The 25297-nt window shown below is 40.1% G+C and overlaps 1 protein-coding gene across 2 annotated transcripts in view; it reads right to left on the minus strand.

The window, feature by feature from the left end:
- SLIT2 (slit guidance ligand 2) overlaps positions 1-25297 on the minus strand; it is a 376411-nt gene that overhangs the window by 121883 nt on the left and 229231 nt on the right. For both annotated transcript variants that reach the window (XM_084857037.1, XM_084857038.1), the window contains 4 exons: positions 20543-20614; positions 11639-11710; positions 7401-7564; positions 5276-5414 (listed from right to left, as the gene is read on the minus strand). In XM_084857037.1, coding sequence (XP_084713163.1) covers positions 5276-5414; positions 7401-7564; positions 11639-11710; positions 20543-20614 — 447 coding nt within the window. The remainder of the gene's footprint in view (positions 1-5275; positions 5415-7400; positions 7565-11638; positions 11711-20542; positions 20615-25297) is intronic.

Raw genomic sequence — 25297 nt, forward strand, 5'->3', positions numbered from 1 at the left:
AGACAGGAAGTGGGAACCTGTCATAATTTTAAACAGGTGGTTTGAGACAAAATCATTAGTAAATTCTAAATTCCCAACACCACAATACCTGACAGAGTGCCTCTCCTGGTATGAACCTACTCATACACTACCATCATCATCTGAGGCTCTCCTCTAAGTGCCTCCTCTGAGGGATGTTTGGAGGAAAGCAACAAGGGAGAAAGCCTTCTCAGTGGTGGCCCCCTGACTCTGGAACACTCTCCCAATGAGGTCCTCCTGGCACCAATACAGTACTCTTTTTGGCACTGTGTTAAGACTTTCCTATACTCCCAGCCATTGACAGTATATGATAAGACTTTTCAATGGCTACTAGAATTTGTACTGTTGATTGTTTAAAACTGTTTTTATAATTTTGTATGTTAATGGTTTTATATTATGTTATCATAGCGTATTTTTAGGGTTTTAGTCTTTGTAAACTGCCCAGAGAGCTTTGGCTATTGGGTGGTATAGAGATATAATAAATGAAATGAAAATGAAATGAGTCCCTTCTTTAAACGGGGCCTTGCTTTATGTGTAGTGTTGTTGTTGTTATTGCTGTTTTTGAACATTTAAAAGTATAATCAATTTGCATGCAGGTCAATGGAGCATGAGGCTTCTGGATGCAACCGGATGCTTGATTTGGCCTAGGAGGAGGCTGGAGATTAAGGAGATTGACCTTTGCTGCAATCCGAGAGGGGGGGGGGATCCAAACCCAAACATCCCCACTTCTTATATTGCAAATAGCTGTTTTGGGTAGGTTCATATCTACTTGTTGTGATGTAGTTGCTGCTGAAAACCACATGCAGATGGACAGAGCTCCAAACAGCTGTGGAAATGTTTCAGTTGGCTTCCCACATGCATTGGTTCAATCATGTGGCAGGTACCCTTGCCATTACTACATCTGCTGTGGGAGTCTGCAATGCTGGCATGGGCTCTTGTTAAAGAATCCAGCTGATGCACAAAGGAAATAGATTCAGATGTGGCCACAGCCTGGAACCTGATAAGAAGCCATTTCTTGAAGAATTTATGTACATGGGGTGGCTAGGAACAGATCCCTTCCTTCAACAGCTCAAGATGCTGTTAAGAAGCACCACCTGACTTTAGAGCGTGCTGATTCTCAGAGCTCTGAGGAAGTCTACTTGTAAGAACTCTAAGATCATCTGCCTTCTGTCATGACCCAGGAGTCCAGCAGTGACCTGAACATGGACTGAGAGCCCAAAGAACAAATGGTGTGAACAGAGGAAACTCAAGGCCTGAGCACCACTCCAGAACCCGAGATTCCTTAGCCTGAGCTACCAGAGACCCCTGAGCCTGAGAACCCCAGGCCTAGCTCCTACCCTGGATGAGCACCCCCTTCTCCAAGTGTCGTACATTCCATGAAGCTGATGTGCTCAGCAGCACACTAGGCATGCACTTTTAGAGAGATGGAGGATGCTAGGTTCCAGGTCAGAGACCTGTCCCTTTAAGGCTTCTATTTTGAAGGAAAAGGTGAACTCTGGGACGGTAGCATAAAAGGCTTCAGTTTGGTGTCAGACCTTGTCAAAGTTGCTCACTAGGAACTCTCCTGGGTGCTGCCTTGCTGTGAGCTCCATAGGTTTCTGCTCAAACCAGGAGATGACACCTTGAAGGGATCCAAACTGAGGCTACTTTTTTCCTTCTGCTCCAGATATTAAAGGTTCCGGCATTGCCTAGGGGATGAGCCTTTGGAGTAAGGTGAAGGGCAAGAGCCAAAGGCTCCAATTAGCCCAGAAGACTAATACACTTTCTTGTCTTCTAAGCAGGTCTCTACATATAGTTAATAACACTTGCTCCAGAATAACCAATAAAGGATTTCAGTAACCAGATTCATTTAAACCTAAAAGATCCAGCTTAAAAATGAATTAATTTAAAATTAGTCCTGCCATATTAACGTGAGCATCTTTTGATACCCATGTGTTATATTGTATAGTCCATTTAAATACGAGGTACACTGTTTCCTAACCATCACTGCTGGAGCCCAAGGTTCCAGCATTTTAGGGCGCAATCCTATCTAGATAGGCGGTCACCTCCAAACTCAGAGGCGACCACCTATCCAAAGCAAGGCAGGAGAAGCACGGGGGGGGGGGGGGGTTGTTCCCTCCGCACCTCTCCTGCCCTGCTTTTCCTGCTAGATAGCCATTTTCGGCTGTCTAGCTGCAGGGGAGCTGAGCAGGAGAGGAGACTGCTGTATGACACATAGGATGTGTCATATGGGCAGATCCGCTCTCCCCACCCTGGAATGCCCCCAGCCCCGCCCCTTTTCAGCCACTCCGTGCTCCTTTTGCGAGCACGGAGGACAGGGGAGGTCAGTTTTCCGGGAACCAACCTATGGCCATCTAGCTGCTGTCTAGAGGCTATAGGATGGCTCCCTCCATAATTGTTATTTAACCTTTCAGGGAAGTGGAGACTAATATGGCTACACCATCACTGAGTCATCCTCCTCCATTTGATGGAACTACAGGAAGATGATAAACTTCGTAACTCTTCAACTTTAATTTCTGCCAGAGCCATGTTTCTTGCAAGAATAAAGTATGAAAATTACTAACCTATTTTTTAAAAGAATTATCCTACAATTTACTCAACCAACCACATTCCACAGTACATGTTTAAGGTAATTTCCCTTTAATCTTGCCTCCTGACAGCACTCTAACAAGACTTTGAGCAAAGGAGAATGTTAGCGAAGGGCTGTAGCTCAGTGGTACAGCATATGCTTTGCATGCTGAAGAGCGATGGTTTAATCCCCAACATCACCAGATAGGGCTCGAAAAACTCCTGCCTGAAACCCTGGATAGCTGCTGCAAGTCAGTTATCAACAATTTTCGGCTAGATGGACCAATAGTCTGACTCAGTATTGGGCAGCTTCCTAAGTTCCTAACTGGGAAGAAAAAGACTCTTTCTTGCATGCCTGTATACTGTAAACTGTAGTAAAACTTTTTATACACCCCTTCAGGGGTGGAAAAGACATAACCAGAAATCTTCTATATACGAAATATCTGTGAAGATGTCACACTGTAGAATTATACATGCCACAGAGGTCTGAATTCTGGTGCCACTACTGGAAAACTCTGAAATCATTAATTTCTCGTGCAGCGATTGAGCCACTTCAGGTTAAATGTGATGAAAGTTGCCATTTTTAGGCGTCCCATTAATTGGGCATTGAGCATTTTGTGGAAACATGCGTTGAAGTCCAGCAGATGTCATAATACTAAACTAAACTGCTGCTATTAGGAAAAGAAAAGAGGTGATATCCTGAAGGTGGAATGGCCTCTGGGACTCGCAGGAGTATTGAAGTGGTTTGACAACAGAGGGAGAGTCAGTGGCAGGCTAGGGTTTACTATGCTCCAAGGAAGCTGAAACAAGTAGAAGGGGTTTTAATACTGACCCATAGTTGAAGAGGTTGATTGGGGAGTGCTCAGTTCTCATGTGAGAGGGCAGGCATATTTGGGAAAAGGTCTATGTTAGCATGGTGGCTTGCCTGCATGAGAGGAGTATGGGAATGGGAAAGATGAGAGAGGGTTACCATTGTCTGCTTAATTTTTATATGTGTTATGTGTGGTTCAATTTCTTTTAAACCCCTTAGGGTGCACTCCTGTCTGTCTTTTCAGAAAGGGAGAGATCTCATGTTCTGCATATGTGTTGGGAAGCCTTTGGGCTTTTAAACAGAAGTACATTGCGCTCCATTAATAAATGTACTCCAAAGCATTTGCATGCACAAAATATTGCTTCGAGTGTCAGTTGCAAAATAAAATAATCGAAGTCCTATTTCTATCCTCATTGTCTAACAAACAACAACAACAACAACAACTTTTTTACTGCTGTTCCAGATTTTTGTTGCCTGCTTGTTAAATAAATTTGGCTGACAGTGTACTCAATATCTGTGTTAGGGAATTTGAAACCATTGCCCTGCAGCTTGACTAGTTTTTAATATCCACACAAACTGTTCTATCAAACGGTACCTCAAGGAACTGAGGTAATGACACAAATGCCTCCAGTTGCATTTTAACAGTACAAGAGACAAACACTGTCATTATAGAGTTAGACAACAATGCATTATCTTTATTTAGAAGAAAATTTTGTTTTTAACAAGGAAGTCACAGCTCATCCTCTGCCATTTAGGTGCAGCATTTCTGCTAAGTCTTTCAGTGCTCTTCTTTTTGGCACCATGTGTTAGAGAAGCCATAAAGGGCAACCTGCACCATGACCTAACTAAAACTTCCCTGAGAAACTAACTGGAAATTGAAAACAAAAGGGGAAAAAAAGGATTAAAAATATTGCCAGAGAAAACATCTCTGGCAAAAATAAATGCTCCTTTGCTGTAAATCTGTGAAGAGAACTAAGAGCAAACTTTGTACACTTAACAGGAAGCTGCCATGAAACTTTGCACTAAAAAGCTAATCTTGAACCTTGGCTTACACAGAGCACAAAAAACTGTTAATTAAGTATAGGAGCAGGAATGCCCAAAAGAAGTATTTTCTTAAAGCAGGACTGAAGTTACAAACTGTGGTGATGTTTAATAGTTTAATATAGTTGTCAAAAAGTGAAACACTATGGACAGCCCTTCAAAAAGCTCCTCCCCCCAAGGCAATGGTATTGCATGAGGCACAAGGGGCTGCTGTTGGAAGAAAATATTGCCCTCTCCCCCATGCATGGAAGTGGCGTGGGGGGAAGGGCTGGATCATGCTCAAAGGTCACTACTAATAATACTACCTACAGCATTAAAAGTATCCCCTAAACACCAGATTTACCATAATGGCCCTTCCCTTTCAAGCTGGAAATTATTGCAACAATATCCAAATAGGAGACTTCCATACACCATGTATATGCAACTGTTTTTGAAGAATGCCATAGGTTAATAATTGTCTGACAAAACAATTTTGTGTAAGTTGGAAATGTATAAATGCTTTTGTAATCAACCTGAAGGGTGATGAATAGATGCAATACCCCCCCTTTTTAAAGTGTGTGTGAAGGAATTGTTACAGAAGAGTGTAGACATGCTGGATCTCTGTACACATGTAAATATGTTTTACATTTTTCTTGACATCACCCTGGCACCTTGGCTCAAGAATCCATTTTGTTCCATTCACAATTTATTTCATCCACAACAAATTCTGTTATAGGAAGTTATGTTATGTTTCTGATTATTCCACCTGACCACTGTATTAACTAGTGATAACAAACAGTAAAACAACAGGAAGCATAAGGTAATAAGTAAAAGTAGGGGAGAAATCCCGTTACATACATTTCTGTTATGGTTTCTGGAAGATTGGTTGGGATTTCAGTAAGGCCTTTCCCTCGGCAGTCCACAATGTTGTTACTACAGGTACATGCAGCGGGGCAGTGCAAGACGCTGCAGGAGGGAGCCATAAAAGACTGATGACCTGGAAACAGTAACAAATTGCTACTTCTAAAACTGCAAAAATGTTATTAATGAAAAGCCTAACTCATTTCAACACTACACAGATTGCAAAGAGCAACGTTTCCCCTCATCCTCCCCAACTCCTGAATATATGTTTCAAAATGCATTAATATAAAATAAAAGCTATACTGATTACACAAAAGAATCTGACAGCTTTCACATAGGCCTTGTTTTCACATAATGCTAATCTGTGGTTTGCTGCCCTACCAAGAGTTTGTCTGGCATACAATTGAACAAACTGCGGTTTGTTTTCTAAATCCCTGGGTTACTTGATTCCCTCCTCCTTCGCCCACTCCCTCCCTGTATCCCAAATGCCTTTGTGGCACTGTCGTACTGGCATGTAGAGTGCTTGGTTGTTGTTGTTTTTTACCACAATAGCTTGTCGCCTCTGTACCCACTGTTCACAACCCAACAACTACCCATGGGTTCTCTTTCTTGGTTGTTTGTGGTTAACACACCATGGTTTGTTAGTGCGGCTGGTTCACACATCATGACAACCCAGAATTCAGCAACCATGGGTTAAATAAACCATGGGTTTGTGTTATGTGTGAACTTGGTCTATGGCTAACACCTGGGTGAAGGTAACTTACATTCCACCATAATATATCAGCCTCTGGAGTAACATAATACAGCTTTTATAGGGAACTTTCTTCAGCCTTTAAATGAAGGAAACAATTTACAATTGCCAATGTATAGTCTTCATCTTACCACCACTGATTTTTGTATTTTTCAAAGCAACACATGGAGAAAGTTCCAAACAGTGGTCAAGAAGTAACGGAATCCTGATAGCTGGGAGTGGACATCCTGCCACAACTCTTAAGCCAAAACTCTTATCACCTAGCTCAAGAAGGTTTCATACTTTGCTCTACGCGGGTGAAGAACCCATATGTAGAATTTTACAGAAACCACAAGGACTACTCCGGGCCATTAACAGTAGTAGTAGTAGTATTCTTGGGCAAGTTTCTGCACTTCCACAGACCTTTTTCAGTAGCTCTTTTTATGGCTAAATGAGAAGATGGGAGACTACTACTATTTTATACACAAGTTTGGGGCAGTGTGATGTATCAGTGTTTATTAATAATGTAACTGATAATTTAAACTGGTTGTTATATTTAAATGAACTTGCCTTCTTCCTCATCTAGGGTATATGAACAGAGAAAGAGAGAGAAAATGTTAGTTATAAATCATTAGTTATTTTATTGCTATTTCATTACAAGCAAACAAAAATGCCAGAGACATGGTAAAAAATGTGCAAAATGTATTCCATTTTCCATCTCATTTGATTTTCCGCACAAGAGAAGGTTATGAAACCATAGAAAATGATGGAGCAAGAGGATAAACTGTGCACAAATTTCAAAAATTCTTATTTCACAAAAAAATCTCTGCTATTTAATATCCTGTGCCCATGCTTCCATTCTTGATAAGGCCCATCAAAGAACACACACAGTGAAGTATGCGTAATACGACGGCACTAGTTAAGATATTTGACATTAGACACTCTATGATCAATCCACTTGCAGCTTGGGTACAGCACTCATATGGTGGGTTGCCATAGTCCTATGGAGCCGTGTTTTCACCCCCTTTTACGCACCTATCAAGGGTGCAACTGGTTGTTAGGGGAAATGGGAGACTTTTGTGCACCTCCAGTATTCCCACCCCCTTGCTCCAGTACAAGTTACCCATGCTCTGAAGTGCATGTACACTGCAGAAAGGAAAGGTTGGATGGAGATATGGGAGGTGCACGTAGGCATCCCCTTCTCTCAACTTCCAGTCATGCTGCTTGTGTTTGCATAAGCAGAGGAGAGGATGATAACACTGTGGGTAGATTGAAGACATTATGTTTTGTGCACTGTTAGTGAAGCCTGTGTTACTCATGCTTTTTTTTCAGGCTTTTCTGGTCATGCATTACATCAACACACTGCTGCTTTAATAATATTGGTGTTCTTACCACTACAGATGAATTCTCTTTTCTGAACTTCAGCTACATTGTGACCCCTTAAGTGTGATGGGCCCATGCACTGAGTATACAGGCCAACCCGAGGACGCTGGCGTAGCCAATCAGATAGCCAAGCCAGATGGCAATCACAGTAAAGGTTGTTGGAGTGAAGCCGGCTGAACAAAAAACAAAACCATAAATGCAGAGGTCAATATAGTCCAATGAATTCAATGGCAGATTATTACAGTCTACATCTGCAATGCTGTGCATACTTAGTTGGGAGTAGATCCGTTTGACTAACTACTGAGTAAACATGCAGAAGAGATCTGGTTAATAGGAAGTGACTATTAAGATGTTTTCAAGGAGCTAGAAATGTGTGCGGTTTATTAAATAAATAATTTATTTATTAACATTTAAGCAGCCAATACTACTTACATTAGTAAATAAAACCACACAAGTTTTACATTTAATCTAATATTAGGTTAGCTAACCTTTGTTTCCTTTCCACTAAATGAAGAAAACAAAATATGCCAGTATTTGTAAAAGAAAACATTGATTCCTCTAGCTTGGATCTGAACAAAGGTATAGGACTGTGTAAAACAATACCAAGCAGATGGAATAAATATAATAATAATAATAATAATATAGAAGATTTGTTTTCCAGTACAAATTTTCCCTACATCTCAAATACCAGTGTCAGTCCCAAACTGCATCAATTAATTAGACAATAGCTGGTGGAACAAGAATCACTACCATAGCCATCATAGTTTAAACGTACATTTTCTTAAAGTTTAGCTGGAAACTGGAGAAACTGAACACTTCCCTCTATTGGCTGGCATGACTATGACACCACTGGTCTATTTCTCCATCTACTGAGATGGGTTTTCACATTCTCTCCTGTCTAACAGATAGATCTGTTATCTTGTAGCTTCCAAAATCTTGTCTGGCCTTTCAGGTGAGAGTTTCATATGTTAGCTGTATGTAAGATCGGGGGGTGGGGGAACAACATGGAGAAACTCCCCTTGAAGATCTTAGGAATGTTTGGAGTGGGGTGGACAGTTAGGGAGCAGAAGATGGGAAACAGCCTCCACAGATGATGGATTACTGATCTGAGTGAAATGAGAGGCCATGGAAAGAGTGGTATTGCTAGTCTGCCTTGTTATCAGACTAGCAATGTCCACCCTCTCCCCAAAGTTCAGAAGCAACTGTTCTATCCTAATCTCAACCCTGGGAAATTCATCTGCAACATGACAGGCTATCCACTGATAAAGTAATTGTTGTCCTATACTGGAATCTGGGAAAACAATTCTGGGAAACTTAGGAACAATCTCTATTGAAGATATGAATATTTTTTAGTTATTACTAATCACCACAGTAACTGCTTGCAGCAATCTTTTAACTACCATATATCTATTGTCTGCTAAACCATACAAAATACTTCACACACATTTTCTCTTCCATCACTTTTCGTTTAATCACAGAATAGGTTGCTTTTGGGTCTTAAGAGACCCAAACTCAAAGCAATGCTTGAAATTAAAACAAAAAAGAATTAATAGCAGCGAGTGAAGGGATTAAGTCACCTCTTTCTTGGCAAGGACCTCAACAAGATGCATGGCTCCTTGGTAAGTAGCAAAAGGTATTTTGCATGAGATAAGATATTAGACAAATATATCCACCAAATTTATGCAAATGCTTTCCTCAAACTAAAGAAATGGGATGTTGATATATAAATCTACCCCTTATTTTCTGAATAATCCATGATGGCACAGGAGTAGTCTTTTGCAGCTAAGACCAGGGTAACTACATAAAGTTAAAGACAATTATAAAAAGTTGGACTAAGTTACATGGTCTAGAATATGGATTCTGTGGTGCAAGTCACAATATTAACGAGAAACACTAAAGCCTGGCCTATGCATAAAGTCAAAGTGTGTAGAGATATATGTGACAGCCTACATGTATTGGGGTGTATGTGTATGTGTAGACATGAACTGGAAAGAACAGAGGTTGGGTATGGTGAGTGGACAAAACCTGTGAGAATTCTTGACTCCCCTATGTGTACGTTTCTAGACACTTTGACCAGCTGTTTGAGGGTTGTGCAAATCAGTGCAGCCCTGAAAGCTGGCTTTTAAACTGGGAACCCTAGGTTCAAACTAGACAGGACAGTGGGAGATCCATGATCAGATTACAAGAGGGTTTTTTGATGCTTAAAAGCAGCCACTGAGACAGGAGGATTTGGCTGCTGCACTGGGGGAGGATCTAAATTCCCAGGCCCCTGACTACTATTTGTTCTGCAGGAAAAAATAGACAGGTACCCATACGGCATCTGCATGTTTTCCCCTGTGGAAAACAGTCCTCAGTACAGCAGACCTGACCCAATCCCCCTGTCTCCACAGGTGTGCGGAAGAGAATGCTTTGGTGGACCCTTTTCATCACATATATGCACTATGAGGAAATGAGAAGGACAAACATCTGGGTATCAGTCCTCATTTTCTCAGGATTTAGAGACATTTAACAATGAGCATCAGATAATATCCTAAAAGAGTTTTACTTAGCTATTTTTAAAAATAAAGTATCACACAAATTGTTATTTTTAATCAACACTGACTAGAATTTCTTCAATTATATTTCCTAATTGCCTTAAAAATAATTCACATGTAAGATTCAACACCTAAAAATCTGGATCTCAAAGTAAATGCTGACAGAACCTTAATTATAGCACTACTGGGAGATGTTCTAATTTTTATGAGAAAAAATTTGGAAGATTCATTTTAATTTAATTAGGCCTGGCAGAATTACAGCAATAAAAGCTTAAAGATTTTACATTTATCATATCTGACAGTCACAGTTTCTGCTCTGATCTTGAATGAAACATGACCTATTCAATTCCTCAAAATATCTCTCCATTATTTCAAATACATTTTAAATATTCCAAATTTCAACATAGCATAGGATTCAGTGTTTTCTTTGTATTATCAACATTAGGTTACAAGAAAACAGCCAAAGTAATCATCCTCTCTGAAAATTCTATTCATCTGGATGTCTGGGTAACTTCTGGGTCAGCCAAATTAAAACACGTCTTGTGTCAAAATCACATGTGTGGCATTTCTGATCACTTTATTTTTTACTATTATTTATTAACATTTATATACCACCTTATCTGCTAAAACCCCATCAAGGTGGTGTACAACAATTTCAAAGATCAACACCTTAAAAGAATAAAAACACCAACATTAAAACAGTCATGGTGCAATCCTGTAGTCCATGGAGAGTGTCCCAGGGCCCATAGGAAATTTCAGACTTCCCCTCCTGAGACCGTAGACAGTGCTATGACGTCAGGAGGGGGAATCCAGCATCCCTCGCCCTGTTTTTGTAGCCGCTGTGGGAAAAAAAGCAGGGCAGTTGCTTTCTGAGGTTGCAATAGGGGCAACCCCATAGAGGTCAAAAAGTGGAGCATCGAGTGGGCAGGGAAGGGAAGGGACAGGAGAGGCCACAGAATCCTATGACCTCTCTGTCGCCCATCCCCTCTCTGTCGCCCATCCCCATCCACTGCTGGTAATTGAGCTAGATAAGCTCAGAGGCCCATCTAGCTGTGGGGGGGGGGGCGTTGGAGGAGGAGTGGGAGGCAAAAAATCTCTGTCGTTCCTCCCACCCTGTTGGCAGCAGTCCGGCAAGATGTAGGATTTTGGGAGGCTTTTGGATGCCTCCAGTTACAGAGGTAATTGGGGGCTTACATCTAGCAGAGGCTAGATGGAATTAAAACCTTTAAATTATTTAAACCTTAAAACAACATATTTTAAAGGGCATCTTAGCACCCATTTTAAAAGCCAAGAGTAGGGACTAATTGTGGTTCTTGAGGACACACATTCTACAGTTTGGGGAAAACGTAGGAGAAAACCCTTTCACGTGTGCCTGAGAAATGGGCCTCTCTGGGTGATGGCACCTTCAAAAGGCTCCTGCAGATTTATGAGGTCTGATCTGTCATCCACACTCACAACCCCCTAAAATTATAACACTTTTCCTGAAGGCACATCATGCTGCAATTGCCTTCCCATTTACCATCTGTGCCAGTAGGTACACAACTATTAGGGGTGACCTTCACCACAACAAAGGAGAACCTTGGTATTACCAAATGGTCAACCCTAAAATATAGTCCCTGAAACATAACACTGATGATTGGAAAAATGAAAACCGTCTTCTTTAGAGGAACTGCAGTTTCATCACATGTTAAGTGAAGTACCATAACTACTTACAAGGTTCTGAGTTTAGGCATATGGTTGAAACTTGCCACTGAGAGTCGCGTGATGTTGTTATTGTTGAGAGTGCTGTAAAATATTAAGGACAGGTACAAAAGTCTCAAATGACACACCAGTTCTCTCAGGACTTCAAATATACAGAAGTATCTGACAAATATTTAATTCCACTACTCCAGACATGCTTAGAACAACAGCAACAACAACAAAAACGCTTTACTTATTTATTAATTACATTAATTACATTTATATCCTGCCTTTCCTCCAAGGAGTCCAAGGTGGCACACATTATCCCCTTCCTCTCCATTTTATCTTCACAATAACCCTGTGCGGTAGGTTAGGCTGAGAGTCAGTGACTGGCTCAAGTCGCTCAGTGAACTTCATGATCAAGTGGGGAACCTAGGTCCTAGTCCAATACTCTAACCATTATACCATGCAGAATGTGGCACCTTGCTTTTGAAAGCAAGAGTAGGAACAGATTATTTCTGTATTTATTTTATTTATTAAGAGATCAGCAGGAGTGGATAAACAGCCCAGGGAAGCTCCATCCCTGTGTTGTTTAGCATTGCATCTAAACCTCTGGCTTTTCTCTTCCCTGACAAGCTAGAGAAACAACTCTAGAACAAACCATGGATTCTTCCTCTAGCTTGTCAGGAGAAACAAGCCATACACTTGCTGTGGACAGAACACTTGGTGGGGGAGCAATCGGGCTCAGTCATGGCAACCCACTATTTTAAGAAGTTGTGGGTTGTCATGACATTGTAAACCAGGTCAATAACATTAACGACACATCAATAAGTATAAAGCAAAGAAAATCAATCCAGAAAAGCCAGAATAAAAGCAATACAAATTAAGTTTAAACAAACAAAAATCTTATCTAATTAAAAAATGTTTGATTGCTGATGGAGTGGAGGGTGGAGAGGGGGCCAGACAGATCTCTCAGGGCAGGGAGTTTGGGGTGCTGTAACAGAAAAAGTCTTCTTGTACATCCCCACTAATTGTGCTTCACAGGGTGGTGGGATGCACAGATGTTCCTTACTACCTGACATTAGAGGCTGGTTAGTTTTATTTGTCCTTAGATCAGTGATGTATTGGCTTCAGGCTTATGGAATCTACTTTGCTTTTTATTAGAACCCTGAGGTGCACCAAACAGACCAACTGCGAAACAGCGGTACAGGGCAGAAGACATACACTTAGAATTGGGTAAAGAAGTACCTCAGTATAGTAGTTTGTTTTCAGTCTGAGAAGAACAGAGCTCACAGTTCTTTTAGACAAAAAATCCACTCTTCCTTAAACAAAGGAACGTGGAGGAGGGACCAGAATAATTTAGAAGACATTTTTTAAAAGAACAAACTTTTATTTGCTCTTGTTAAACAACTGGGAGTCAAAAAGTCTTCCCCGTCACCCTAGAAATCTGTAAATCAACCAGAGATCTCCCAGTAGTCTCCTACTCCTGTGTTAGAAAACCTGGAACTAAGCTATCTAGGGCTTTAAGGATGATAAACAGCACTTGCAATTGTACCTGGAAATTATCCAGCAACCAGGGAACATCGTGTAATAATGGCATAACATCTAAAAAACATGGCAGTGGTCAAAAGACTTGCTGCTATATTTTGAACCAGAAGTAGTTTCCAGACAGTATTCACAGGCAGCCTTGCTTAGAGTGCATTACAGTAGTCCAATCTCAAGGTAATTAATGCATTAATGACCACAGCCAGGTTTCTAATTTCCATAAACATTAATAAATGATAATTATGTTTTGGCATTCAACACTTAATATTTCTAAATTATTTTACCAACAAGTGCTAGAGAGCTCAAGCAGATCAACACTAATCTTAAAACAGACACAGGAATATCTAGCTATGTTTAGAATCTATATTTAGGATCAGGTAGAGACTTTGGTCATGAATTAGTACTCAGTGCTGAAATTATTTTGAGGTAGGAATGCTCATCAGATATAAAAGAGGAAAATTATATTTTACTTGATGCAAAGCAAAGCAAAGTAAGCTTCACTGAAGTCAATTGGCCTGATACAACAAAGAAGATCCACACGCATAAATAGGGTTATGCATGTGTTATAAACAGGCTTGCATGCGCAAATCATTTGGTAGATTGAGAATTGTGGCATATATTGCTAGTCTTTCTTGAATGGACATCCAAGTACGTATCCCAATACATACCCAAGTGAGAACGCTCTCTATCTGGCATGCATAATTTTGAATGTGTGTCCATACCCATATTGTTGTGCAACTAGTCATGTGTTAATCATTTTAAGCATGACTATAGGTGGATCAGGGTCAATGTTCACAATCCTAAGCACATTTACTTACGTAGATGTAAGCTCTATTGAAAACATCAAGATTAATTTTCAAATAAAATGCACTTTATAAGTGATTTGTTCATTATTCAAGCACAGAGCCTAAGTAGTTAAAATTCAGCAAAAAGGATAAGGGCAGATTAAAAATAAGTACTGAATTACATGATCAGCCTTCATGGAACCCAAGGTTTGTGTGTGTGTGTGTGTGTTTTAAAAACACTAATCAAAAATATTTATACCTTGATCACAAGCATTTGCAGTGGTTCGTTTACCTGCAACATAATATGACTGCAAAGCAATCACCAGGCTGCACCGTAAGTATGTATTTGCTGACAAGGCAAATATTTTGGATGTGTCACAAATCTACTTTAAAATTTAAAATGTATCACGATTCTTCTCTAACCCCACCCACCCCAAGAATATTCCAGGGAAGTGTTTCAAGGAAACCCTCAGAAAGTGATTCACAGAACCAGGGTACCATAAATCTACTCACCTACTTGCCAGAGGCAAGCACCTTGATCCTGCCTAGCGATGGGGGAGAAATTAATTTAGTTTGCATTTTAATGTGAACTTACCTAATTTTGCACTATTGAACTACTATGCAAACCAAAACTCATTGGAGTTCTCCAATCAAAACATGCGTACAAAAATGTGTTTTTTAGGGAAAATAACATTTAAAAATGCATTATATTTGGAAAATTGCTTGACAAAAATGTGTATACTTGGCTAAAATGCCTGTATTAAGAGAAATGTGCACAAAAAGACTCCTAAATTTTCATGCGAACGTTAAAATAATACTCAAAGTTTGGGATGAACTGAACTTAAGACTGGAGAAATTCTAAAAGTTCCAGATGAATTGAATGGACTGGAAAAACTAAGAGAAACAAAAATTGACAGATTCATACATCCTTAATCCTGCCCCACATGTCCGGGAGGACTTTTGTAGGGATTAGCAGCTGCTGGTACATCTTGAAAAACCCCCAATATGAGTGAAACATACCCCTCCCAGAAAAGGAGGAAAGGAACAGTGGTTTCTCTCCCTGAGTTTTGGCTGAAACCCCAGCATGAACAAGAGAAGGAGTCATTGGCCCAGCATTAGGGCCAAACTAAACATTTAGGTAAGTGCACATATTGGAGGTACGTGTGCTAGATTTTCTTACTGTCTAGAATTCGACTGGATCCATGGTGTTCCGGGACAGGGGTTTTAACCTTTTTCACCTGATTTTTCCATGAAAACCCCACCCCCCATGGGGACTTTGGTCTTTTTGTAACACCCCTACCCCCACAGGTGTGTATGTGGAATTTTGCAAAAGCAAAATAGGGTGGAAGAGTAACACTCACCCCTTCCTGGAGCGCTGTGGTCCTGATCCACATTGGGGCCACAGGCAGTTACAGGAGAGTAGGAAAGGTTAGTGAGAGAAGCATCCCCCTCCCAGAAAAGGAGGAAAGGAACACTGGTTTCTCTCCCTTCTCTCTGAGTTTTGGCTGAAACCCTAGCATGAACAAGAGTTGGAGTCAGTGGCCTAGCATTAGGGCCAGACTAAATATTCAGGTTTAGTCTGGCTCTTAGCAGGGCAAGCCAAAATTCATGAACACCTGAACAAACCTATTATGATATCAAGCATCACAGAAGGATACTATAAGAATTACAGGGTAGGGAGGAGAAGCATCTCAAATCTAAAAGAATACTTTCCTCTTTGAAAATATACTTCTCTGTATCAACTCCCAGAGAAGCTGCATGCTGAAAAGCGTTTCTTAATATAATATTTTAAAATGGCCATGACCTTGGGTGGCATAGGGGGCAGGAAGAGGACTATCTCAAAGGTGGGCAGAATGACATCTGAGTGGGTAGAGAGTTACTCTCTGTTTCTGATTAAACTATGTGATATTAACACCCCATTCCCAAAGCATGGGTTTGATGCAAAGATGTTGGCAAGGCATATGATTAGCAGCTTACAGGGATAGGAAGGGGGACAAAATGAGGCAATGTTTTTTGCGGGAAAGGTAAACTGCATGGGTTGGATCCAGTGGAGGAAGTACCTTCCTCCAGGGCCAGCCCTGAAATGCAGCAACAGGGTGAAGTGACCTGCTTCAGGTGGAAGCATGGTAGTGGTGGTGGGAATAGGAACTGGCATTTGAATACTGCAGCAGGGCTCTTTAAATTCTTGGTCAAAGTGGGCAGTGGTAATAGGGATGCATTGGGTCCTGATTCGGGCAACAAAATGCATTGGGCTGCCACTGCCTTTCTCTGGCAAATGGGGAAAACTTTTATGGATTCAACCCAAGCCTATCTTCTTTCAGAATGCTGACATTATCTCCAAAATAACTGCCAATTCCAAAAGTATTATTCATAGCATTAAATTAGAATGTTAATGTCAATTCATAATAAAATGGCAGCTTCACATGCCCTCTTAAAATATCCAAATTCACATTTTTAGTATGTGGTGTTCAGTCTGAAAGGCATGATTCCAGTAACACAGCAAAAGGTATAATTTTGAAAGTGGCATTATTTATTTCAAATAGTGGCAGTATAATTACATGGCTTCACAAGTACTGATCCACATACGAACAAAACTAGTTTTAAAAGATCTCAAAGAAGAATATTTTTGAGAGAATGCCATCAGATTAAATCAAGGATATGTGCTAGCCACAGTCTTGCAAACATCCAGAAAAGGTTACTAGCCCACAATCAATTTTAACAGTCCATGTTAGTTGCGTATGCCCTAAAAGAGCTAACTCTTATCAAGCTTCCTTGGCTGGTTACCTAGCGTGATTCTTACTCACAAAGGGCAACCAGGTGACTGGCTACTTTCAATCCCACCTTAGCACTTGGTTCCCATTCAGCTGACTGCTATGCGTGTGCCATGAATGGATTTTCTCCCAGAACATACTGGCTAGTAGTGATCCTGGTGGGATTTGTCCCTCTCCTGCAGTGTTCAGCTCAGATAATTCACATGTGTAATCTGAAGCTTTTTCCTAGGCAGGCTCTTGGCATGATACATCTAATCTGCTCTGTTCGTGGTAAGATTAAGTATTTCAGTCTGGAGGTGGAAGGGTGGTGGTGGTACAGGAGAATGGGAAGGGGTGGTTATGTGGAGGATCCTGCCTTGGAGTGGGAGGTTGGACATGCTAATCTTCTAATCCCTTCTATCACTATAATTTTAACAGTACCAGAACAGAGGGATGTCTGCAATGCTCCAGGCAATGGCACAGATGACATTGCCAGACTTGGACCGTGTGCTTGTTTCTGCCGGTCTGAACTTTGAATGGAAGCATGTATAGCAAACTTAATTCAATAACATGGAGAGTCTTTTGTCAATTAATATTAAATTCCTGCACACATGACGCAAGTGAAAGATGAGAGGGTTTATGCCATTGCCAACACTTTTGCCCTATAATACTTTTTATTAGAAGAACATGGAGAACAGTTTCCAAATATTATTTGGGTTTGCACTTATCAGTGTCACCAAACTAATGAGAACCACATTGCAACTGAATAGTCTCTGAAAATCTAAACTTTACTATTTTATTACTGCACATGCAAAATTTGTTCTCTCAGTACATTTTGTAGAAAGGAACAAAGTGTTCTTGAAACACTCAAGAGTCATTTACCAGTGCCATGGCTGGAGTAGTGTTCTGTACTTCCAATTAATTTTAGTGCTGATTGTTCTGTGAATTATTGGTACAATATGCTGGAATGTTATTCCATATCCGCTGAAATATTTTCCCTAAATATAGGCTGCCTCCTATATTCATCTTGAGTAATGCAACAAACCCAAGCCTGAGTAAATAAGCAAATAATTATATGTGCATTTTGAAAAGGCACATCATTTTGCCATTAAAACAGGCATTCATTTGCAAGAACTATGGAACTTCATGTGCCAGGCTAGTCCTGCTGAAGCCTATGGGATTCTCCAAGACAAGTGGTTAGTGAAAACAGAGTTAATCAGTTTTCACAAGGCCAGTTTAGTTCTCTGAACCTGCTGCCAGAACATACAGCAGCAGCATCATAAGGCGCTGCACAAGAAACTCTCTTCTCAGTTAGAACTACTTTAATTAAATGGATAATGTTCATCTCTATCACCCAACTCAGCTCCCCAATATGTTTCTATAATCTGTTTATACTTACTGGGTCCAAGTAACCTCACATTGAAACTTATATTTCCCTTTCATTATATTTTAAATCCATCTGGCAAATTTGACAGCATTGTGACAGTTGCTAGAATTGTCGCTTTCCTCTCTGCCATTTTTTTCTACTATTTGACTGATTCCCACCACCACGCAGCACCAGGAGGGGGAAATTAACAATAGGAAGATATGATTCTGAAACCATAAAAGCAGGCACAGGAGGGATTCACAGGCAAAAGTACTTCCTAAAAACCCTTCAAGTCATCCCTTTGAATTGTCTAAATTTCAGTTTGACTGTTTAATAAGATATCCTGCATTTTCACTCATGCAAAGTATTTCCCCTTTCCCGACACCTTTTTTTGTGCAGGAATATACCAGGTCTGCAGTTAAACCTTGAGAGAACTGTGGATAAAGTTTATGAATCTTTAGAATATACAAAACCCTACTACAGATTCATATGAATATAAAACGCACACTACAGTAAAGCTGTGTTCATACCAACAATACAATTAGTCATATAGAAAACCAAAGAAATGGAACCTCATTTATGACAGTGGTGACCTTCAAATTCTTAGCAGTTTTGCAAATTTGGTCCTTTGTTTCTTTTTTCATCTTTTCAGAGCAACATATACGATTGCAAAAGGAAGGATGTCTATACAATGGAATTAACATGTTTCCTTAAAACTATATCTTAACTGTTCTTTACTTTGTAGATAGCTATGTCGATCTCCAAGCCACATCTAGCTGTTCCTGTAATGATGCATCATTATCTCCTTATGTGGTGCCATACTGTTTTATGGTGAATCGATCCAACAACGAATGGGTTTTTTTACCATAAATGGCAAGAGTATAGCTGGTATCTTATTTATTTCATATATACGATACACTAACTTAGCAGGGCCTTGTGAAAGCACATTGGAATGGCCTTGCTTGAATTTTATTGTGTACGATTTTCAATGGGATAAGTTCCATTGACTTCTCTGAGGTTAAAGTTTATATAAACAAGGAAAAGTATAATTAGCTGCTTAATGCAGATTGGTAAAAGATGATTACATATGCATTCTTTGGAAAATGCTGAAGAAATAATGTAGAACACGTATGAATGGAATATGATCTATTTGCATACTTAAATTTTACAAATATTTTGACATTAAAACATCATTTTTCACTTTAAAATATTGTTTTCTCTATATTGATGTACGTTACCTTGAATAAAACTCAATAATTGTAATGGAGTTATTTTTAAATAGTAGCATCAGCAGTAACCACATTTTAGAATTCTAGCTGAACAGAGATTAGCTCTCAAATTGCCAAATAATGATCACATTAGTGCTCTCCATCTGAGCTTATGGGTTCCTTATATTTAAAAAAAAAATCTGGAAATGTCCAGTTTTGAATCTACCAACTAAATATGAATTAAGACGGAAACTTCTCTCCTATCAAACTAATTTAGTGTTTTTCCTCCTGAGTTTTTTAGTAAATTAAAATAATGAATAGAGTATTTACATGTAACATTATATATTGACAGAAAACAATACAGCACAATCATATTCATATCTACTTACAAATAACTCAATGGGGCTTACTCCCAGGTTAGATGTACATGACTGCAACTAAATTATTTTAAAAGATGTTCTCAATTAACATGCAATTTGGACTGACAGAATATTCCATGGCTACATGCAAAGTATTCATTTTTAAAAAATTAGTAGACATTTTATTCATTGTATTTACTTTTTATTTTAGTAACAAGGTATTATTTTATAATTATTTCCATATTTATAACAATCTAAAGCACAGTAAGAAGGAAAGTGTCAGGGTGTTCGGTTGTTCTCACCATCAGTTCAGTGTGGATAGGTAGTGCCTTACTGGTGTGGCAATCCAAGCCCCTAGCGTTCCTACCTGCTATTTCTAGGAGAGTCTTACTGACTTCTGCAAGGCTATTTCACAGTGAACAGCTTGCAGACAGAGCTGAGGAACCAAAATCAATTTTAAAAAACTGAATATGGAAAGCTACATCTCTTGAAAACACTACATGTCCTCCTCCTAGGAAATTTGTTTTATGAAAGCTGCTAAAGTGTATTCAAGGCTTTGCTCTGTGTTTAATGCAAAAGGATTATGTTTGAAAGGTGGAACATAATTGTGTGGGATATGAACAATGGAAAATGGGCTTACAAGAATATATAGAATCATAAAATCCTTTAATTTTTTTTTCCAAGGGAGTTGTTTTGCCTTACGTGGTTATATCTGGCGAATGCGATGTTCTTGTTAAATATGGAAAATATAGCCATTCTTTCTATAAGCTTTTATTATCTTACAAAGTAATATTAGTCTAATCAAAGTGGATTTATTCTAGTACATCATTTATTTCAAGCATTTTGACACCAAAGCTGTAGCTACCAGATAAGCTTCTGCATTCAGACTTTTGTGTTTAAGAAGAAAGACAAGCAATTACTTACAGCACTTCCAGATCACGAAGAGCCCTAAATGCCCCATCTTCAATACAGCTGATCTGGTTGTAATCCAGTTGCCTGTTAAATAGATTAGGAGGCGATATGTGAAAGAGATGAAGGCTGGAAGCATTAAAGATAAGAAAGTCTTCTTAAAAGATGAGGTTTGAAAGGTAGGCCACACTAACTGAAATGTACTCCCCAAATACACTCATCTGCTTAAGAATGTCACACGCCATTCTGGTCTTGACGCCGTCACTGAAATCTCTTTTTGTGAACTGCGTGTGCAAAAACACGACAGCCCTGGGAAAGCTCCAGTAAATAATAACTGCACCTTATATTAAATGCCAAAGGAATGCAATTTCATTACATTAAGAAAAGCTATCCATTAAAAGCTCTCAGCGTCATCTTGCTGAAACAATTTCATTAAGGTAAAGGGCTGTAAATCACTTAATGTCACATGCATCCCCTCAGTGACCTAACAGAATCCATTTATCAGAGAAGCCCAGCTGCATGTTAATTTCAGTATCCTTGGTAAGAAAGAGCAGGAGAGACCACCCTTACTTCTGTAAAGGCAGCTTCCTTCGAGAATTCCACATTCTTAGGCATGTATATGGTGTCTGTTACGTTTTCCAATTCCCCTCTGAATAAAACCAATGCATATTTTAGTTCATGAAAACAACCCTCAACATATGACTTCTGCACAGTTTGTATTTTTCAAGATTCTATGCAGATAAGATGTAATAAAGAAACATTGGAATTCTAGCCGTAAAACCCAGCAATGCTTCCCATACATTATTAATCTTTAAGTATTAAGATATGAAAAATTTACACTCTGTTTCCTGAAGATTATTACCTTCTCCAACTCAAAGCATTACTATAGTGTTTACTGCCTTACTCAGAGTGTGGTGTGGGATGGCAGTTTGATATGCCTTTGGACTAGGGATGTACGAAAGTGACTTACCTTTCGCGGATTATGTTGATGGTGTGTGGGGGGAGGCGTTCCGTCCCTCCCCCCGAAATCCTCGACGGGGGGGGCGATCCGTTTCTCCCCCCCCGGAATCCTCGATGGCCAGCTGTGCTCCGCGGCAGCTCCATGGAGCAGCCGACCAGGCCCAACCCAGCCCAGCCCAGAGCCATCCGCAGCCAGATTTCCGGCCACGGAGGGCTCCAGGGGAAGAAACAACAACAACTGCGTACGCAAATGGCGGCAGCTACGGCCGCCCCCATTTGCATTCCTTATTTTTGGCCGTCTGAATCTACGTAAATATTTACATAGACTATGACGGCGAAAATAAAGGGGAACGCAAATAGCGTAGCGGGTGCTATTTGCTTCCCTTTTTGAGTCACCGTTTTAGCCTATGTAAATCTTTACGTAGGCTAAAACGGCGAATCAAAAAGGGACGCAAATAGCGCCCGCTATGCTATTTGCGTTCCCCTTTATTTTCGCCGTCATAGTCTACGTAAATATTTACGTAGACTAAGACGGCTAAAAATACGCAGTTTTTTTTAAACCCACCCAGCCATTATAGGCTACGTCAAGATTTATGTAGCCTATAACATCGTTTTTATTTTTTTAAAACCTAGCCATGATAGGCTACGTAAATCTTTACGTAGGCTATCACGTCTTTTTTTTTTTAAAAAAACAAGACTGGAAATGGCGGCGGCAGCAGCTGGTTGGAGGACCACCGCCGCTGCCGCTCGAAGCCGCTGCCGCCCGGAAGATCTGCCCCAGGTAAGTCTCATCCCGGGGGGGATCTGCGGGGGGGCAGGCCGTCCCGCCACGGAGTTCGGGGGGCCGAATGCACTGGCATTCAGCCTCACCGAGATCCATGGCGGAATTCTCTGCCATCCCTACTTTGGACTAAGAACAAATACAAATTCTGGTTAAAGTAACTGAAACCACCATTTCCATAAAGCTAATAAGTATAAGTAGTGGTATATTATTATTGAAAGAGTGTAATCTTAAGTGTTTACTCCTAAGTAAGTTCCATTTATCAAGATTTCTTTCCAAAGGAATGTGTTTAGGATTGGAGTGACAAGTTTACAGCTTTTCTAAATTGTTGACATTATGGTCATGCTGCTGTTTTATCTTTTCTTTTAATAAAGTTGCATACACACATACTCTCTACATAGTTGTTATCTTTCTATGTATTCCAAGTTGGTAAAGCCGATTTTCAGAAATGGATGCAAGTGAGCATGTAAATCTTTAAACACATCTGCTTAAATAATAAACCCCAAAACAACTGATCGAAATCTTGAATATACCTACAAGCACTGCTGCTGGGCTGCTTGATCCTAAGCATTTTTATTCTAGTGGCAGTAATTTCTAATGCTCTCACCGCCTAGAACAGCTTTAGTTGATTTAACAGTCTTATCCACACCAACAATAAGGTAAAATGCTTTGATCTATGCCAATTTAAGATGCTGTTCTAAATATACTTACTTCCAAATAACTTCCTGTAAAAACCACAGGATTTTCTTTCAAGCAAAGCTCTTTTGGAATGACATGAGGACTCCTCTAACTTCACTTCACCAAGACAAAGTTTGCATTGGCAAATCTACTTTTCATTCTGAAGTAACACTGCTGCAATACTAAGTTTTATGGATTAGGGCATGGCCCAGCAAAATGGGCCATGCTACACCCTAGTGTAAGGATTCATTTGCTGGCAGAGCCCATCTCAGAAATAGATCATAAACCAGTTTAAATACAAGTATCACAGCCCGATTGAAAGGCAACACGAGATCTAAATTTGAGTGCACAGTGCTATGTCCCTGCTCATGGCCTTCACTCATTCAGCTCTGTCACTCTCAGCCATGTGAGGGTCTGCTTCTTTAAAATGATTCTTCTACTTCTCCCTTTCTGTTCCCTCTGTTCTTTCTTCAAACCACTCCTCAAACCCCACCTCTTCTGTAAAGCCTTTGGCTTAACCTCTTACTACTCCCTCTCGAAACTAAGCCTAGTATGTGCAACTGAACTGAATGTATATTCTTCCCCTGTTGATCTATCTTCTTGCCCTTCCTCTGTTGTCTCCCTGTGCTGAATCTCATACTGTAAGCTCCCTGGGGCACGGACCTGTTCCCTTGTTTGTAAAGTGTCTTGTACACTCACTGTGCTATATACATATTAAAAAAAACAGGAAAAGAGATGGTTACTAAAATGAATCCTATCTTTCTTGCTTCTAATTGCAATCAGCAAGCAGCGACAATTTAGTTTTGAAAACAGTATGTCGGAGAAACTTTAAGTGCTTCCACAATAGCCATTTTCTGTGAAATTGTCATAATCCTTTAACTCAGTTAACACAGAAGATCCAGATGATGTCTACCAAACTCTTCCCTACCAATGTCTTCCCTGTTGTCCTGCTATCTTTTCTCAGTGTAAGTCTGCAAGTTATTTTGGTTTCTGGAGATTTTTCTGACTCTCAACATAATTGCTGCACCAGCCTTTCGTGTGTGGCTTGACAAAGTGCTTCAGATTCACCGGGCAGCTGAGTGGTCCAAGAGGCAGTTGGTGACATGATTGGTGAAACCGTGTCCTCCTGCACTGCTCACCCTGCATTTCTTGATTACACTGTCACAACTACATGTCCTGCACCCATGGAGCCCTTTTCAAAGGGCACAATCCTATGCATGTGTAGATAGAGAAAAGTCCTAGAACTCCCAGTCCCAGCATACCCCAGCCAGCATGGCTGGCTGGGCATGATGAGAGTTGTAGGACTTTTTTTGGTCTAAACATGCATAGGATTGCACCCAAAATTATTAAGATTCTGCAGATTTAGCTGCCATGAGATGGAGCAGGAGTCTAGATTCAGCCAACTTGCTTCCCATAAAAAAAAATGCTAAAATTTTAACCTGCATTTGCTGCTTGGGCCTCCACCATTACAAATTGTGTTCTGCCCATCATTAATTTTCAATATCCAGTAATCACTTTTCTTAATTTTTTAATCATTTCATTTTTGCTCTAAAGCTCAATTGTGCTGAAAAAAATACTTTTAAGAAACACAAAATATTCAAACTTGTGATTTTTATCTTTGGTATAGTAATGTGTGGCTCACTTTTGGAAAGGGACAACGTAGGGTTCTAATGAGGAATACCATGCTATATTAAGTGTTCTGTGGAACCGTAGTCTTAGATCTGCTTCCAGCAGAAGACAAAGTTTTCATCAGTGCTAAAGAGTCACATCGTAGAAGGAACCCTTGAATCTGAATCTATACTGGAATATTTTATTTATTTATTTATTTATTGCATTTATACCCCGCCTTTTTTCCTCTTGCAAGGAACCCAAGGCGGCTTACATTATCCTCCTCCTCCTCTCCATTTTATCCTCACAACAACAACCCTGTGAGGTGGGTTGGGCTGAGAGTCTGTGACTGGCCCAAAGTCACCCAGTGAGCTTCCATGGCTGAGTGGGGACTAGAACCCGGATCTCCTAGTTCCTAGTCCAACACTCTTGCCACTACACCACACTGGCTCTCTATGAATATGAATTTTTAGAAACCGTAACCCATCTAATTTTGAGAGGTGGTGCTAAATTGACATGGCAGTCAAGGGCCATATACTTGTAAATATACTCTCTGTGGGTACAATCCAGCAGGAAGTTGTTCTGTTCATTTCCACTGAAATTAATAGGAGCTCTACAAGGGCATAGTGGTGCTCTCATTCACCTTGTGCAAGATAACTTCACACTGGATTGTGCCCTACTTTTTCTGTATTCTCCATTGCAACGTATTACTTGTCTACTAGGAACAATCATTTTCTAGACAC

Source organism: Heloderma suspectum, chromosome 5 (genome assembly GCF_057233095.1).
Source record: "Heloderma suspectum isolate Gila_16-S chromosome 5, 16-S_ref, whole genome shotgun sequence".
Classification (NCBI taxonomy): domain Eukaryota; kingdom Metazoa; phylum Chordata; class Lepidosauria; order Squamata; family Helodermatidae; genus Heloderma; species Heloderma suspectum.